Below are 16,530 nucleotides of genomic sequence, written 5' to 3'. Positions count from 1 at the left end.
TTGTTAGCGCGAGGTCCGTCGAGTAGTCGGAGCTTACCTCCTCATTCATAGCTCGGGCCCACCGTGGGATAATCTCAGACTTGAAGGGGAGGGGTGACGGGAAGAAGAATAATAATTGAGATTTCCCTGAATTGTTGCTGAGAATTGGCTACAGACACACACACAGGTGACGGGGAAGCGCCAGCCGCCGCGCCGGGAGGGGAAATGGGAGGGGATATGGGCGGCGCGAAGAGGGGCGCCATATATAAACCGCTGCGCGCATGAGCTCGGTTTACTAGACAGCTCCGTCGCGTCGATTCTGCACCGTGTCCGTGTCGACATCACCCAGGATTAAGTGATAAGTGCGTCGCGAACTCGAAAGTGTTATCATAACCCTTTTGTTTACATTCAGTGTTCCTCTGTGTTTTGTGCGCGGAAATATTTTTCAAAATGAAAGCTGTGGCGATAAGTGCAAGTGAAAGCAGTGGAGTGATCAACGGTCGCGTCCACAAACCGAGGCGGGACCTGGAAAACGAAGAGATCCAGATGTACCTGTCCAAACTGAAGGAGCTCGTTCCCTTCATGCCGAAGAACCGACGGTTGTCCAAGTTGGAGGTCATCCAGAACGTCATCGAATACATCTGCGACCTCCAGAACGCCCTGGAAAACCACCCCAACATGACGTCCGAGATGGTCCAGTCGGCGGCCGCTGTGGCTCTGTCACCTGTAACCACCAACTCCAGGACGAGCTCTGCGAATAGGCAACCTCTAGGCGTTCTGGCTCCAAATGCCATCGTCTCCAACACATGTTCCTCAGTAGATCAAACGGTAAGCAGTACTTCTTTTATCCCTAGTCGAAGCACTGAAGTAAGCAAACTGTCATATTTTTCCCTAGGTTTAAAGTTCGCGCAACATTGCCATCGAAGCTTATCGCACGACTTCACCAAATGATAGGGCATACTGTAGAAATAAAAAGATGTTTAGCAAGTCAAATAATTTTCATCTTTCATGTCAATAGATCTAGCAACATCGTAAATTTTAAATGGAATCTATAAACTTAAAACCAACTAATGAAAAAACTACCTAGTCATGTAATCATTGATTGCGTCGCTGGCGCTCTCTCCGTTCTGATCTTAAGTTTCTCCTGAATCCATTTTATTTAGCATTATCTTGTCATCTTATAAAATACTAATAATTATAGGTTTTATGACTGACATCTAGAATGCACCACATCAAGATTTTGCGCGATGTCATTAGATTCTCATAAGTATAAAACTAGCGTCTGCGCAACGGGTAGGTATTCATAAAGTATCGGGACATGCTCTGAAATGCAATAATTAAATTAGAAGTCATCCCCAAAATTAACGAAGCATGCGCCCAAATAGTGCCGCTCATCATTGATTAATTCCTATGCGAAATTTAACGCGGTCTGATGCGGGTATACCTAAATGTCAAGTATACCTATGAATGACTCTTGACTGCGAAACTGAGAGATAAGTGAGTCACGGTGATTGCATGCGATTTGCCGCGAAGGTTAAGTGCGTAATTTTTATTTCCTGCCTGAGGTGGCAGAAAAATCAGCAAGGCTCCTTCAAGGTGCTTACTGTGTTCCTAGGTAATACTATGAATGCTCATCGTAATCAGCTGCTGAGGCAGATTAGTGATTAAATCTACAGGTTACAAGCAATTTGCAATAAATACTTGAATGTGTTGAGTGCTGCAGCCTCTATATACCGAAGGAACGATCTTCGCAAACAATTTGCTTACTTCACTGTGATATTGAACATTTTTTCTTAGTTATAAACTTATCTTCAATATTATTTTTTCCTTCAATAAGTACTTCTATGGCACTCCTTTGAGTCCACGAAATGACATTATGAATTTGACAGGCTACGTTTAAAGTAGTCGTATATTTTGAATCTACACTTGTTTTCCTATTTTCACGTTTTGGTGTGGTCTAAAGGGTCAGAGCGTTGAGCGAGCTTATTGTTCATTGTTCGACTCGAGAGTACGTATTTGCTGGTCAGGTCAGCCTATATAGGTTGTGGATTGATCGTGGATTTTTTGTCTGAATGATTGATTTTTAGTACGAACAAGTGAATCTCATTCAGACGACTAGAGCACAATCATTTGGAGTGATTTCAATCTGTGAAAAAGGAGGTTATTTGCTACACCAAACGCATTTCAATCCTTTTCACAAAAAATATTTCTAGGAATTAAATTTATGTGTTCGTAGCCTTACGAGAGAACACTTTGGGAAGAGGTTAAAAGCAACTCCGCCTTATCACAATCTAAGCGTCCTAAGTACATAAGGCATGACACATTGTTTTCTTTTTTGGTGGCTGAGAAGTGAGAGGCCTTCAGCGGCGAAACTGGCATATTTTCTTGCGAAAATATTTCAGGTGAGGGGGCAGCGACAGCTTGGCACTGAAATCCCGAACATTGTCTTAAGTGAGCTGTGATGATATTTTTCCCCGCCCGAGACAACGGTGGAACTGGCGACGAATTAAAGAAAAATGGGACAGTAAATAAGTAGCCGGTCATCAAAAGTCAAAACAAGTGGGTCGTTTAATTGATGAGTTAACAGCTGTTGGTACAGCTGTGCTTTGCAGTTAACAATATAACTCTTGAGGCTGTCTTTGTCCATTTGTCATCCGCGAGAAATGCGAGGCTCAAAGTCTTCAGACTATAATAAGAGCGCGATTTGGGTTTCTCGTGTTTTTCTTTCTTTTTTTTCATCCCGTTAAGTTGGCCGCTGTGCTCTCTCTCTCTCTATCTCGACGTTTTAATTTTGACGGAAATTTTGCCCGAAAGTCTATTAAGCCACAAAGCATCAGACCTGCTCAACCGCTCGGGGTTTTTATTTTCTAGTAGCGAGTTAAAATGGAACCCTTCCAATAACATCGAGTTACATTTTAGCCTTTTCTAATTAAGTGATCCATTTGTGAACCCAAAAATACAGCTGGAACTATCCGAACGCGACATACATGCATTCGAATTCGTCAAATCGAACGGTTGAACAAGATTTTGTTGGAATTAATAGCTATAATGTGCCACAAGACGTAAAACATTCGGTTTGTTTTTGGTAAAAACTTATGTGAAACTAGTTTTTACGGAAGTGTGTAGGAGATCTCGATGTTAGCTCACGCGCCTGCGGGCTGATTGTTGAAATTCATAGACAAAGCTATAGACGAAGAAGATGAAGGGGTTATGGAGGGGTCCTTTTGGTGGAAGTGGGTGGTTGCCATGGACAAAAGAGGTAGCTAATGGACTGACCATCGACAACCTACGACGAGAGGCCCTGTAGTTAGTCCATCATTTCCTCCCCTAGTCTGTAGGAACCAACCATTTCAACCAATAGGATTGCTCTATACTTTCTATGTCTTCTTTGTCCATAGCTGTGTCTATCAGTTTCAACAATCAGCCCGCAGCTATATGTAGATTTACTGCAACAACACTTTCTCTGTATCCGTAAGGAGTCGAGATTTCCTCCTTGCAGTATGAGTTTCGGCAAGAAATTAATTTTCATTAAATTAATTAACATTAAATTAATTTTGATGGGGCGCGATCGGCGCTGAGGAGCGCGGTGGTGGAATTTTTATTGGTGAAATCGAGTGGCGCTGGGAGAGGAGACTCCTCAAGTCTCACGATTTCGAGACGAGTCATGAAGCGACACGGATACTCATTTCACGGTGGAAGCGAGAAATTTAAGTCATGCCCGATGAGTGTTGCAATCGTGAAGCCGCAACGTGAACGTTGCCGGACGCCGCGCCAACATCAACGATTTCTCTCGAAAATCCCCCGTTCAACGTTTCAATGCACTAAAAATTCCCTATCATGACGAAACGTCTCTTTTCCGGGAGCTCAGGATATCGAAACTTTAGTTTCTTTGCTAATTTTGAACGGGACTCCAATTTGCAGTTAGGAACTACAGTTTCTGGTACATCCGTAAAAACACTCATGCATACAGGGAAACTAATGGCACATAAGTTGATTCTTAACTGAGCCAGAAATTATAGTTCCGAATTGCAAAATGCAGTCCAATTGCGGTTGGCAGCGCATGTCAAAGACGAGGTTTCTGGCGGTTGAATCATGCAAGTTAGGAATCAATGGACTCATTCTTATGAACGCAATGACACGAATCATTTCTCCGGAATGAGCCGGAAATAATTGTTTTTTATTGCATAATGCAGACCGAATATTAAAATCAGTCCTGTTATTGCATTCAATAATAATGGAAAGTTTACCCTTCGATACAGAAGACACCCCAAGTCAATCACTGTGGAATGTCATTTAAAATTCAATGGTTGTTTTATGAATTATTTACTAATTCAATTGAGGATCGCATTAAAGTTTGGTTTTCGGGAAGTCGTCGTTTGTTTTTGCAAAATTTAACGCAACTCTTATAACGTAAATGATAAATTATGCGGTCATAACGGATGAGAATAGCCGGCTACTAGAGTTGTGCATGGCTCATTAATGGGCGTCGAAGACATCGTAAGAGCTGCTAAATCACGGTTTTCTCGACGCAATGTATCTACCGTGTTTTTTAAAAGTATAAAAACAAATGGAGTCTCCTCCCTCAGGGTTGAGTGGTGGAGTTCCGAGAGCAGAGGTTTAAAGTTTTTATAAAGACCTGATTATTTTTTTGCCACCAACATAATCGATCAACCTTTTTTGTCTCGTTGAGATGGGGAGTTGCCGAACCAATCGAGTAATGAACTGGTTATTTGCGGCCTCTTATCGAGGAACCCGTCCGAATTGTTTTTTCTCCCTTGAGATTAAGTTTTGCGCGATTTTTTTCTCGTGTGATTCGGCACAGGTGCGCGGGTGCGCTAAGAAATCGGTGGTCGGGTTTTTGATGAATTTGACGGTGGCCGATGTCCGTGGGAAACCGAAGACCTCCTTTTGGCTCCGCTCATGACGCGCTCGGGCGTTTCGATCATGAGCAACGAATTACGTTGTTGTCATGTCGCACTTATTGATCGATTTTTCGGCAATGAATTTTCCAAACTACGTACCACAGTTTCTCCGGGGGCTCAAATTTGCTTTCATACTTAATTTTTTGAGAAAAAAAGCTATTTTACGTCCTTACGTAAAAAAGTCTACGATTTTTCATCCCTGTGTGAGGAATACTCGGTTATTATTTCAAGGAATGATGTTGATTAGTTGTCCATTGAAAGATTGAAAAAGGAGGGGAAATTTTGAAAAATCTCTATCTGGATACGTTTGAATTTTACCGTGGATGCTTAAAATGTCAATCATCGGTTGAATTTTTCAAGAAAAATAGAAATTTCAATCCCGAAATCAACTTTTCATGAATGTCCGTATTAAAACCCGTGTCTCGGAATCTGAATATACTCATTTAAACTTCAAGAATGAACGCTATTTTACGCATTTCTCGGCGTATTTAATTCTCGAAATACGCTGAGCCGATTTTCATTATTTTTTCCGCTAACAACTAATAATAACTTCTGAATTGACTACCTTTTGCAATTGAGAACTACTATTTCTACCTCGCCCACCGAGAGCACATATGTTGTTTCTAAAGTGAGAGAGAAATATTAGTTCCCAGTTGCAATACGAGATCCAAATGAGTCAATGGCCTTTACATTTGTGAAAAATGGCCCAGTTTGCGATTCTTACAAGGGCGCGAAGCTTTCTCTGGGGATTGGACCGCGTGGCGGCCAGAGGGGTACCCCCTAGTAAACGCGCAATTCGCGGCTGGAAATCTCGGGCACAGCTGTCGGCAGCGAGTAACGGAAGTAACCTGTTGAGCCTCCAGCGAGGGGCAATTGCGACGAGATCATGAAGCTTTTGCGGGTGTGCACTGCGGCCGCCATCACTCGTCTCGACAAAAGAGCATAACTACTCTTATGGACGAGTCGTGCCCGCCGTATGACTCCGTACTCTCGAGGGCTCCCACGGATGAGGAGTCAAGTTCATTTTCGGACGTGGAGCTCAATTACGGTGACTTTTCGAAGCGAAAGGACTCGGAGCTGGAGTAACAGTTGCAGCTGATCACCCGGCAATTTTCCCAGGCTCCGCCCCCCGCCCTCGCGACCGCCGACGCACCCCTCCCTAGCGCCGCGACGCCCATTAAAAGCTACTTGATGATCGAGATTTATTCGCCGCGCAGTGGGCGCCAATGCAAGTTATGGCATCTGTTGTGCTACTAATGGGATTGTACGAACGTCGGTCGATTTATCGGACACATTTTGCAAAAATACCAGTTTCCTTTAAAGTTCTTGGCAAAAAATGGATCCACGGCGCATAGAAGCAAATTTCAGCTGTTTATTGCCCAAAATCTAAATCTATTCTGAGATCACTAAATTGAAACTGAAAGTATCCGAACGCGAACACCAACTTTTTGACTGCTTGAATGTAACGTGTAGCGTGTGGGTCCTTTCACGTGTATTTCAGGATTCAAAAAATGGATTTTTTGGGAAGAGACTGCTCTTGTGTCTCAAGTATGGATCTGTTAGTTTTTGTTGTTGTTTTTTTCTAATAAAATAGAGTAAAACCAATATTTTAGCAAAATATGCCTGATGGCTCTTTTTTTGTTCCCGTCCGGTGAGAATACTTTTCTTTATCGCGGCATTACGAAAAAAAGAAGAAACTTTTCCGGCTTATTTCAAAAAGCACGTCCATCTACACTCGACACGGTTAAATCTGTAGAGGATACGTTAATTCTAAAACTTGCCGAAGAAGTTTGATCTTTATCGTCGAATACCGTCTAAATGTTGCAATACGCCGGTATGCTAGTGAGTAATACGGTGATAGAACAAAGGCACATCTGGACGTGAGAAAATTGTTAAAACGAAGTAGTCGAGCTTTGTCCTTAGCGAAGGAGCGAAGCAGCTTGCTCTGCCAGGTGCCGCTGCAGTTCCGAAAGGGGAGCCGAGAGAAAAGAAAGTCGTCAAAAGACTGACGAAATCCGACTTCCCGCTGAATAGTTTTTATACGAAAGTTATTTTGCAATGATTTTAAGGGGCGAGGGTTGAATTTTTCCCACAGAAAAACCCCGGCTCATCCCTGCAGGGCTAGTTTCACAACCGCCGCGCCGCGCCGCGACACCTGGTTCTCGAGGGCTCCCCAGGCCGGGGCTTCACCCTAAAACTTAAGACATCTGCATCCACGCGGGGACGGGAAATTAAACCCGCGTATCTTCGTCACGGGTCTCGTTGGAGGAACGCGGTTCTTGCGAGGCAGGGTGGAGGACACGTGGTCGGCCGTTTCGAAACTGAGACTTCCCTTTCCTCCCACCCCGTGGACATTTCCTTTGGGGTTTTTTTTATCTCGTCGAGCACGTTTCCTCGAGTCAGCTGCGGGGTGAGATCGTCCTCGAATCACCGGCGATTCTTGCAAGTTGGCAACACCGTTTGATCTCTATTCAAATGCATTGAAAAAATACAGTACAGTCGCGGTTATCCGCGTGGTGATTGAAGCTACCGCGGAAGAGCGAAATTCGCGTATAAGTCAACCCCAAGTGATTCAGCCGGGGAAAGTGAATAAAAAGCTGTATTTTCAAATCGGTAACAACACTCAAGTAATAATGGGAAAAAATGTGATTATTAGTTAAAAATGCATACACTTTACCTCCAAGAAGTTATCTTGCCAAACATCACGAATTTTTTGACGCGCCATAAAATTGCTGCATTTTCGGGCCACAACCATAGATAAAACCGCGGATAACCGATACTCCACTGTGATTGATTCAAGGTGTCGCAATAAATATAGATCATTTTACATAAATTTAAATGGACGAAGCAGAGTGTACCTAATGTTTCAGTGTGCATGTTTATTATTAATCGTTTCTGGTTTAACTGATTATTAATGGGATGTGTTTCTTCTTATGTTACAGAATGCACCCGTGTCTCATCCCTTAGAAAAAACCTCAACGCCAAGTGAGAGGCACGTCTCTTGTTAAATTTTCCTGGATACTAATCAAAGTCATCTAAAACCAAGACAAGCTCCTGGAACAGTCTAGAGCCCCGTCGTTTTTTGGAACATCGCAACCATGAACCAGCTCTCTGTGATGGTATATATCCACCTACGATCGTTTTCTTCGTGCCGAAATCTTTGCGAACAATATTCAAACAGTTTCTTTTGATACATGTAGCATTCACATAATTTTACCGCGCGCACATGACATTGTAAAATCGTGCATTGAAAAAGTAGAAATTGAAAAATTTCCTTCGCCAAGAAATTTTAAAATTGTTTCCCATGTATTTTAGTCCTTCTATCAATACTTTAATTTTTCGTTCATTGATTTTTTTCCTATAAAAATTATTGAATCGGATTTCATGTCATCGTAACATTTAAAGACGAGGTAGCTCAAATAGCGTTTTTTCGAATCCTATTCATAAGTGCATTTTTCACAGAGCATTTATCGTGTGAATCTTTCATAATTGAATTTCTGAGCGCATAAGCGTTATTATTTTTTTTAAATGACACCAATTATTGATATTCCATTTTCCAAAAAAGAACATTGTAATGAGTAAATTTAAATCCGCAGAAGTATTTCGAGGAAGTAAATTTAAATAATGCCATGACGACAAAATGAATTCGTTCTGAGACAGCTTGGTTTTTGACTGAAAATGAATTTTGTTTTAGTATCTAGTTCATTAACTTATTATTTCTGTCTGTGATGTTTTGTTGTTTTGTAATTTTCTTTTTCTTTTTTTTATAATTTTCATTTTCTAGAGTTCCCTTTCTATATTGTAAATATTTTGAGAACAATTGCTGAAACCATTTATGAATGGTGGAAACTTCAAGACTAAAATCACTCTTCCATCTAAATCCAGTTTAAATTGACCCTTTAATGTAATCAATAGACGTAGCTTGAATTTCATTGAACTTTTTATCCTTTTCACTTGAATCTTTCAAGTGGAAGTTTCCTAATGTCATATCCCACCAAATCATCAACTTCCCTACCTCATTTCATATTTTGAGAATTCCCCTCTGCTGTAGGTGACTCATTACATTCATTCAGAGGAATAAACTGGATTTATTAATTTTTTCCATCTTGTAAGTCTTAAAATGTTCCATTTCGCATTGTAATTTGGATTCTTACAAATTTATTGTTATTGTTGTTGTACATTTAGAACATATATTAAAGTGTAAATACGTCTATGCTAGATTTATTTTTATGTTTTTTAGTTTAAAAATATTATCTGAATAATTTATTCCTCACAAAGCCGACGATGATCAAAATAACAAAGTTATTACGTTCTGCATTCTGTTAATTTTTATTTTAGTTCATATTCTATCTCTCTGAAAGCTGATGTGTGTTGCAGACATTGGCAATCTTATTCAAAATTTTTACACCTCATTTATTCAGATGTATTTCATTTCCATTTTGTACAATTGTCACTTGAAAAAACTCAATTTCAAATTGAATTTTTTTTTAAAAAAATAAAGAAACCAAAATACCATTTGATCTCACTGTCTTCTACTTTCAGATCATCAAAACCATTATTCTATCAAATCCTCTGAATTTAAGAGATAGCGTAAGAGCTGAGCCGTCAACCAATATGATTATAATATTAAAAAGTACTCTTTTCGCTCAACTGAATTAATAATACTAAGCAGTATCATTATTAAAATCCTTTGAAAATCACCCTTCATGACCGTAGCGTACACGGAAAAAAATAAAATCAGTGATATAACAATTTTGTAGTTAAAATAAGTGCCCGACATGTTTCAATGGGATTTTACAATAAAATAACGCTACTTTAACCACTAGTTTTCCACTATTGTGAAGTGTACATTTTAAACATGTCGAACAAGTTTTTTAACAATTTAATTGTTAAATTAGCAATTCATTTTTCTCCGTGTAAAAAAAGAAGATAAATCTAAGTAGGAGCGCATTACATGAACAAATGAAAATAGGCAATTCCGCCATGGCCATAAGTCTGATGCTAGTATTGCTAGTTAAATGAATTAAATGGAGTAAGGCCAAAGCACGCTAATGAAACTTTTGGACCCTTGACCAATTGATTTGAATTCAAATTGGATTCTAATTTGGAATCGTAATTGTGTAATTTTACTAATTAGGACTAATTCCAGTTCCATCCCTAATGCATTCCTTATTCAAAGCAATCAATTTATCCGGCTCCTTTAAAGATTCAGTTAAATAATGAAGCCATATTAGCTTCATGCGATACATAATTACGTGCGTCTTTGAGCCTTTTACTTCGTATTTTCTACCAAATTTAACAGTAAGCATGAGGGAGCATTAAACTCCGCATGCCCAAGGAATATAATTTATCTTTCAGCAAGTTAGCAACCCTTCAATAGTTGCTTTTTGAGCGTAAAACTCTTTCATATTCACCTCAGACATTTTACACGTACGTAATGTGTCTTATTTACTATTAAGAAGTCCCATTATGGACAGATAGGACCAAAGAAAACAATCTATACGTTTAAAAAAATCATTTTTTCGGAAAGAAATCCTCTCCGGACATAAACAATAAAAGTTAAGAAAAAGAGTAATGAATATGATAGATCACAAAATAGATCTCTCATGTTAAACAATTTTTTTGAGACTTTGCCCTTTTTATCAGTGGCCTCTTTTCAAAATTTTATTGTATTCACTTTCTTGGAGTTCAAGCAAAAAATGCATGTTTAGAACTGAAATGAGACTTTAAAAATTCAGATAAATCAATCAGTCCTATTCAGAAATCGTGCAATTAAGTACACCAAATGATGCTAGAAGCTGTAGTCTTAATAATTAAGAACAGCATCATTATGAAATAAAAGGTAAGTGATTTTCACCTAATTTTTATAAAAAACGAATTTTCCTACAAACGTGAGAAATTTTCTCCACTGATTTTCAAAATAATGTTATTGGGAAATTCACTTTAAACAGAAATCTAATGTTACTGCAATATATAACTGTAAAATTTCGAGGAAACGTGTAAATTTCCCAGAAGAAAAGAATTTCATGGGAGAAAATTTGGCTTTTACACAGGGAAAAAATCAGAAGAATAGGCCGTAAATTTTAATATTTTTTTCATAGGAATTCCCGTTCTGGTTTTCCTACTGATGTAATTTGCGTAACGGTTGAGATAACGAGACAGTTGGGACTACGAATAGCGTTTCCGGTTCCTGCTACTAGGAGATTTCCCGTCACCGTGACCAAGGGTCGAGATGACCTGAACATGCCTGATAAACCTAATAGGATGACCTGACTAAAGGCGTTGATGCTCGAGTTTTTACCGTTGCAAGCCAGTTGAAAATCGGAATGACAGCAATTCCTTTTTCTTTTTTGCATTCCGAGGAAGTTATCGACGAGTCTATTTCTGTAACTTTAAAAACCCAAATTATCTCATTCTCAATGTAGGAAGTTCAACTTTTCAAGACTTTATTTGCACTTTGCAGGACCGTTAATCATTAAAATAGTTCAATTGGACCTAATTATGCTGAAAGAAACCATGTCGCACGGAAACCTTATACACATATAGTTTCTTTTTAGCATCAATATAGTTCAATTGAGGGGTCATTCGGATCACATTTAGCAAAAAGGAACCAGCGCGATTCCAGTGTTCAAAATTGTGCAACTTTTTCTTTATTTTTAAGAGCACTTAATACGTGCACAGTATTAAATTTACACAGTTACTTTTCTTTAAAATTGCCAATTTTTTGGTGGAAAGTGAGATCTATTAGCAATATGGGAGATTTTTAAGATAATAATGAAGAAGCAACATTTTTACAACACCGTAATCGCGCTGCTGGTTCCTTTTTGCTAAATGCGATCCGTATAATGAGCCACGCAAGCAGCACGGCAATCTTGTCCTTAAAATCGACGCGGGAGTTGAACTCATGACCTTTGGCGTGCGAATCCAGTTTCGCGTAAATTAAAGGCCGCCTGCCTCGTCATGGGCAGAAGTAAGGCGGAAAAAAATTGCTCCCAGCAGTGAGTCCTCGAGGCCCAGGAAAGACTCAGCTAGCGTTTACTTTATTTTACGATCTGGAGCGGTTCGCATGCTGTTGAATCGTCGCTCCTTTGATTCAAAGACGTAACGGCATTTTCACATGAGCCCAGGAAAACACGGTGCTATACGGACGATAGGACTCATTTCGAGGCGTGATCACACCCTTGTGGCAGCACTGCGAAGATAAATAAGCACATCGAGACATATCACGAGTCTGACCGATTTACTCCGTGAGTAGGTACGCTGCGTGAAAGTCGATGCGCAAGCACAACCATTCATCGTTTCCCATAGGAAGGAACATTTACCTTTATAGGGAGAATATAGCCACTGAGTCTCATGGAGGCTCTTACACTGGAAAAAAAAAGTCGCTTGAATCTAGAGTCCAGACTCTTAAAAACATTGGCAAGAAAAAATACTCCTGATTCGATCGGACTTTTTGCTTGAATCAAAAGGAAATCCACCTAAAACAAAAGGCTCGGCTCTTCAATTAAAGGAAAAATCGGATTGAATCAAGAGTATTTTTTCTTGTCAATGTTATGAAGAGTCTGGACTCTAGATCCAAGCGACTTTTTTTCCCAGTGGTGACTCCAGGTTGTCCTGTATTTTACAGTGCTTTCTCCTTTCCTGTTTAGAAAATCGTTTAAAGCATAGTTTTGCGAAAGAAAATTAACATGTTTTCCTTAAAACCTCAAATCGTATACTGCCGTTCAAATAAAACCGCCGTATGAACGTTCGAATGTTGCCAAATTTACTCTCCGATTATACCAATTCTTAAGCATAGATACGAATATTTTTCATTGAAATTTTCAGACACTTTAGATCAAATTACAAACAAAATTCCCTAACAAAGTGGGAGAAAAATACTCAAAAATTTCCCAGAGAATTCGTGATTTTTTAAAGGAAGTTTGGCAACGCCCGGAGGCTCATATGGCGTTCCTCCATAGCATGGCAGTTTGACTTCGGATGTGAAAATCCTCCAAAAATGAAAACGTATTCCAACACTACGATGAACTCAAGTCGACTCTCAAAGATGACAATTTTAGAATCGCTTCATGGCAACGCTGATTGCGAAGCGGCGGCGGGCCGCGTGTGAAGTTCGTTGTCGTTGATAATCGCTTCGCGCCATCTGGTCAACGCAAGCTCATGCGAACTTGCACACCGAGACCCACAAGCAACAGATGGATGGCCATTGGCAAAGATTCTGCCGACGACTGGTCAACAGTCAACGGTTAACAGTCAACTGTCAACGGCGATCGGCAGTGGGTAGTATCACTTCATCTCACGACGAAAACGACAATATTGCAAGCATAAATAAAACAATTTACATGTGCGTAGTGCAAATAATGCCTTGATGGTGATGCTTAGAGAGAAATGAAGATACTAACGTCCCTTCAACCACAGAATGTAGTGTCTTGAATTAGATCAGACCGTAGTCTCCTCCGATGATTTCCAGATGACAGTAACTGGGTGGCATCACACGAAAAGGAATCACAGTCTGTGGTGTACAGACTGGTGTCTGTGGTCTGTGGTGTGGTGCACAGTCATCCATAAAATAATGACGTCAGAATTTTTAGTTCACTTTTTCATCCCCCTCATTCCCTCATGTTAGGTGCAAGTCAGGTATCGTTTAGCCTTCATCAAAAATTACTCCAGGTTTAGGTGAATCCCCTCTTCCCCTCTTACCCTTGAAGGAACAATCAGCGCCTTGCGCTATTTTCAATCAGAATTTTCCTAAGAATAGCGATGATGAGTTTGGGCTGATGTCAGGTCTGGTTTGACCCCCCTTCCCCTCCACCATTTTTAACATGTCAGATCCCTCCGTCCCCCCTCTTCCATGAGTTTTTGACGTTCTTTATAAATGGCTCTTTGGGCCTTCTCTTTTTTTTTTTTTTAAAATAAATGCAAGTTTTAACTGTCAAAAACCTATACATTCTCAATCTTCAACCATTTGGCCACCACAATGAAATGTCTTAATGCCCAGTTGCGCAAGGGAGTCCAGTTGAGAGTGCTGCCGTGCTATGGAAAAACGACGTATGAACACTCGCGAGTTGCCAAATTGCCCCGGATAAAACTTTGTTCTTAACCGGATTAAAACTTTTTTTCGGCGAATTTTTCCTTGAAATTTTCGGACGTTTTAGATAAAATTGCGAAAAAAATAGTCCAAAAAAATTGAAGAAGAATATTCACAATTTTCCTAGTAAATTAGGTTTCTATTGAAGGAAATATGGCAACGTCTGAAGGCTCATACGGCGTTCTTTCTTAGCACGGCAGAGTGCATCTGCGCATCCGGCAACAATGCGGTCAGTGCGTTGAAAGAGTAGAATTCTCTTGGCCAAATGATAGGAGTGACGCAACGTGGCGTGGTGTGACTTGACGGTCATTGGCAGGGAAACGTGAATTTCCCGATTCATGACGACAACCCGATCGTGGTCTGAGCCGAGTGAATCGACACTAAGTACATGCGGATGAGACCTCCAGTTCAAAAATGCAAATCCGACCCCAACGCAAGTTTTCCGCATCGCCATCGCGTAACCTGTCGTGCTTGCTTACTATGTGCTAAGTGAGAGCTCTACAAATGTATCCACTCACTCACTATAGCTTTCATTTAGTACACTAAAGCCCGGTTCTTTTACCTCCTCTCATAAAATTCTACTCTGATGTAAAATTTGACAAGCATTGAGTGTTCTGAGTGGGGGAAAAAAACAAAAAAGTTCAGTTAACATGAAAAGTAGAGTACCGAGGAACCCAAGCTATTTTCTGATTCCGGGGTTCCCTAAAGTTTTTCCATTGCTTCTGGTCCAGATTTCAACATAAACTGTATACCAAAATACACACAAAATTTGGCTGGTTTGTGGATATCTCCTCGAATGAACCGAAAGTGACAACAAAAGAACACAAATATTTTTTTCAGTTCACCCTTTAACTTTTAAAGTTTAACCGGAAGTTGACTCTTTCTTCTAAAATTTCCCATCAGAACAGTAAATTTCATCTAAATTTCCCCCAACAGCGTTAACGGTATTGCTTTGACAAGAGGTTACATTGGATCAGAGATGGCCCCAAGTCTGCACTGGGGGAAATGCAACGCCAATAAATCCAAAAATTTCAGTTAGAGTCAAAAATTTTAGCTTCGACACGTAATGGTACAAGCTTGAGGGGTGAGAGTGTTCAGCTTAGGCAGATACATTGAAATGTCATTAAAGCCACTGAGCCACTAAAAAAGCTTGACGAGAAACATTTCAGTTTGCTGATTTTGTCTTCAGAAGTTTACAAGTACTGTATACCTACAAATGTTAACCAACAATACAAGGTTAGTGAACGCGCTAGCCGTGATACCACTATTCGAGCATGAACGATGCTGTTTTGCCTACCCACTATATTGAAGGAAAACTGCGCGTGAGTGACCCATCCTTTCTGATCACCCGTATGAGGGTCTGCTAGCCAACGTTATAGGATGGTCGGCGCATAGCATAAGGCGTGATACCACTATTCGAGCATGAAGGATGCTGTTTTGCCTACCCTATCATTTGAAGGGAAACTGCGCGAGAGTGGTCCATCCTTTCTCATCACCCACATGAGGATCTATCAGCCAACGTTACAGGGTGGTGAACACATCAGGCGCGATACCACTATTCGAACATGCAGGATGCTGTTTTGCCTACCCAATCAATTGAAGGAAAACTGCCCATGATCGTATAATCCTCTCATTTATTCCTCTGCCTCTTACTTTGTAGACAGTTCTAAGACATCAACGACCAAAAAGGAAGGAATCTGCATTGAAAAGCAATACATCGTTCCAGTATTTTAAAAATAATTAGTGTTAATCGATCATAAAATGGGTCCTTATATTTTATTTCATGCTATGCAAGGAAGCCGTGTTTGCAATATTCTTCGCGCTTCCTTAGTCACGTCCTCAGCAATCAACAGACCAATTTCAAGAAGCAGAAAAGGGCATTTTTTTGCCTAAGATAGCATTGCAGCAGCTCTCCTGCGACATGATGTGGAGTTACTGCAGTTTTGTCGGAAATATGTCAAATTTTACGTTTCTACTGCTCTCCGACAAGCCCTATATTTTTCAAACTGGGCGAGTGTTACTGTTTTGGTAAAATAACTAATTACATTACATGATTTTTTAGAAAAAAATTCGTACTCACTTTACTTATTGGGACGCGACGTTTCGGAAGTTCATTGAAAATAAATTGGTGGACTTTGAAAGAGACCTGTTCACGGAAATTCAGTGGTTACGACTGCCCTCGGTGACACGATAGACCGGATGACTGTGTGAGTGATGAGTGGGCTATTCACGCGCAGTTCGCCTTCTATTAATTAGGTAGGCAAAACAGTATCCTTCATGCTCGAATAGTGGTATCACGCCTGATGCGTTCGCTAACTTCGTATCGTTGGCGCTATTCACGCGCAGTTCGCCTTCTATTAATTAGGTAGGCAAAACAGCATCCCTCATGCTCGAATAGTGGTATCACGCCTGATGCGTTCGCTAACTTCGTATCGTTAGCTAGTATAACTTGATGTGAGTGACGTGATGTTTTAGTGGAATCATTCAATTCTTTTTTGATTTGATGGGTGAAAAATCGGACAAATGCTTCATCATTGAAAT

The 16,530-nt window shown here is 40.2% G+C and overlaps 1 protein-coding gene across 1 annotated transcript; it reads left to right on the top strand.

Annotated features, from left to right (window-relative positions):
- Positions 1–256: 256 nt before the first annotated feature.
- On the top strand, positions 257–9,421 carry emc (Basic helix-loop-helix domain-containing extra-macrochaetae). Its single transcript, XM_019046996.2, has 2 exons — positions 257–807; positions 7,844–9,421. The coding sequence occupies exons 1-2, from the start codon at positions 430–432 to the stop codon at positions 7,907–7,909; spliced, it is 444 nt and encodes a 147-aa protein (XP_018902541.2). The 5' UTR covers positions 257–429; the 3' UTR covers positions 7,910–9,421.
- Positions 9,422–16,530: the final 7,109 nt, after the last annotated feature.

Source organism: Bemisia tabaci, chromosome 1, assembly GCF_918797505.1.
Source record: "Bemisia tabaci chromosome 1, PGI_BMITA_v3".
Taxonomy (NCBI): domain Eukaryota; kingdom Metazoa; phylum Arthropoda; class Insecta; order Hemiptera; family Aleyrodidae; genus Bemisia; species Bemisia tabaci.
This window is presented reverse-complemented; position numbering and strand designations above follow the sequence as displayed.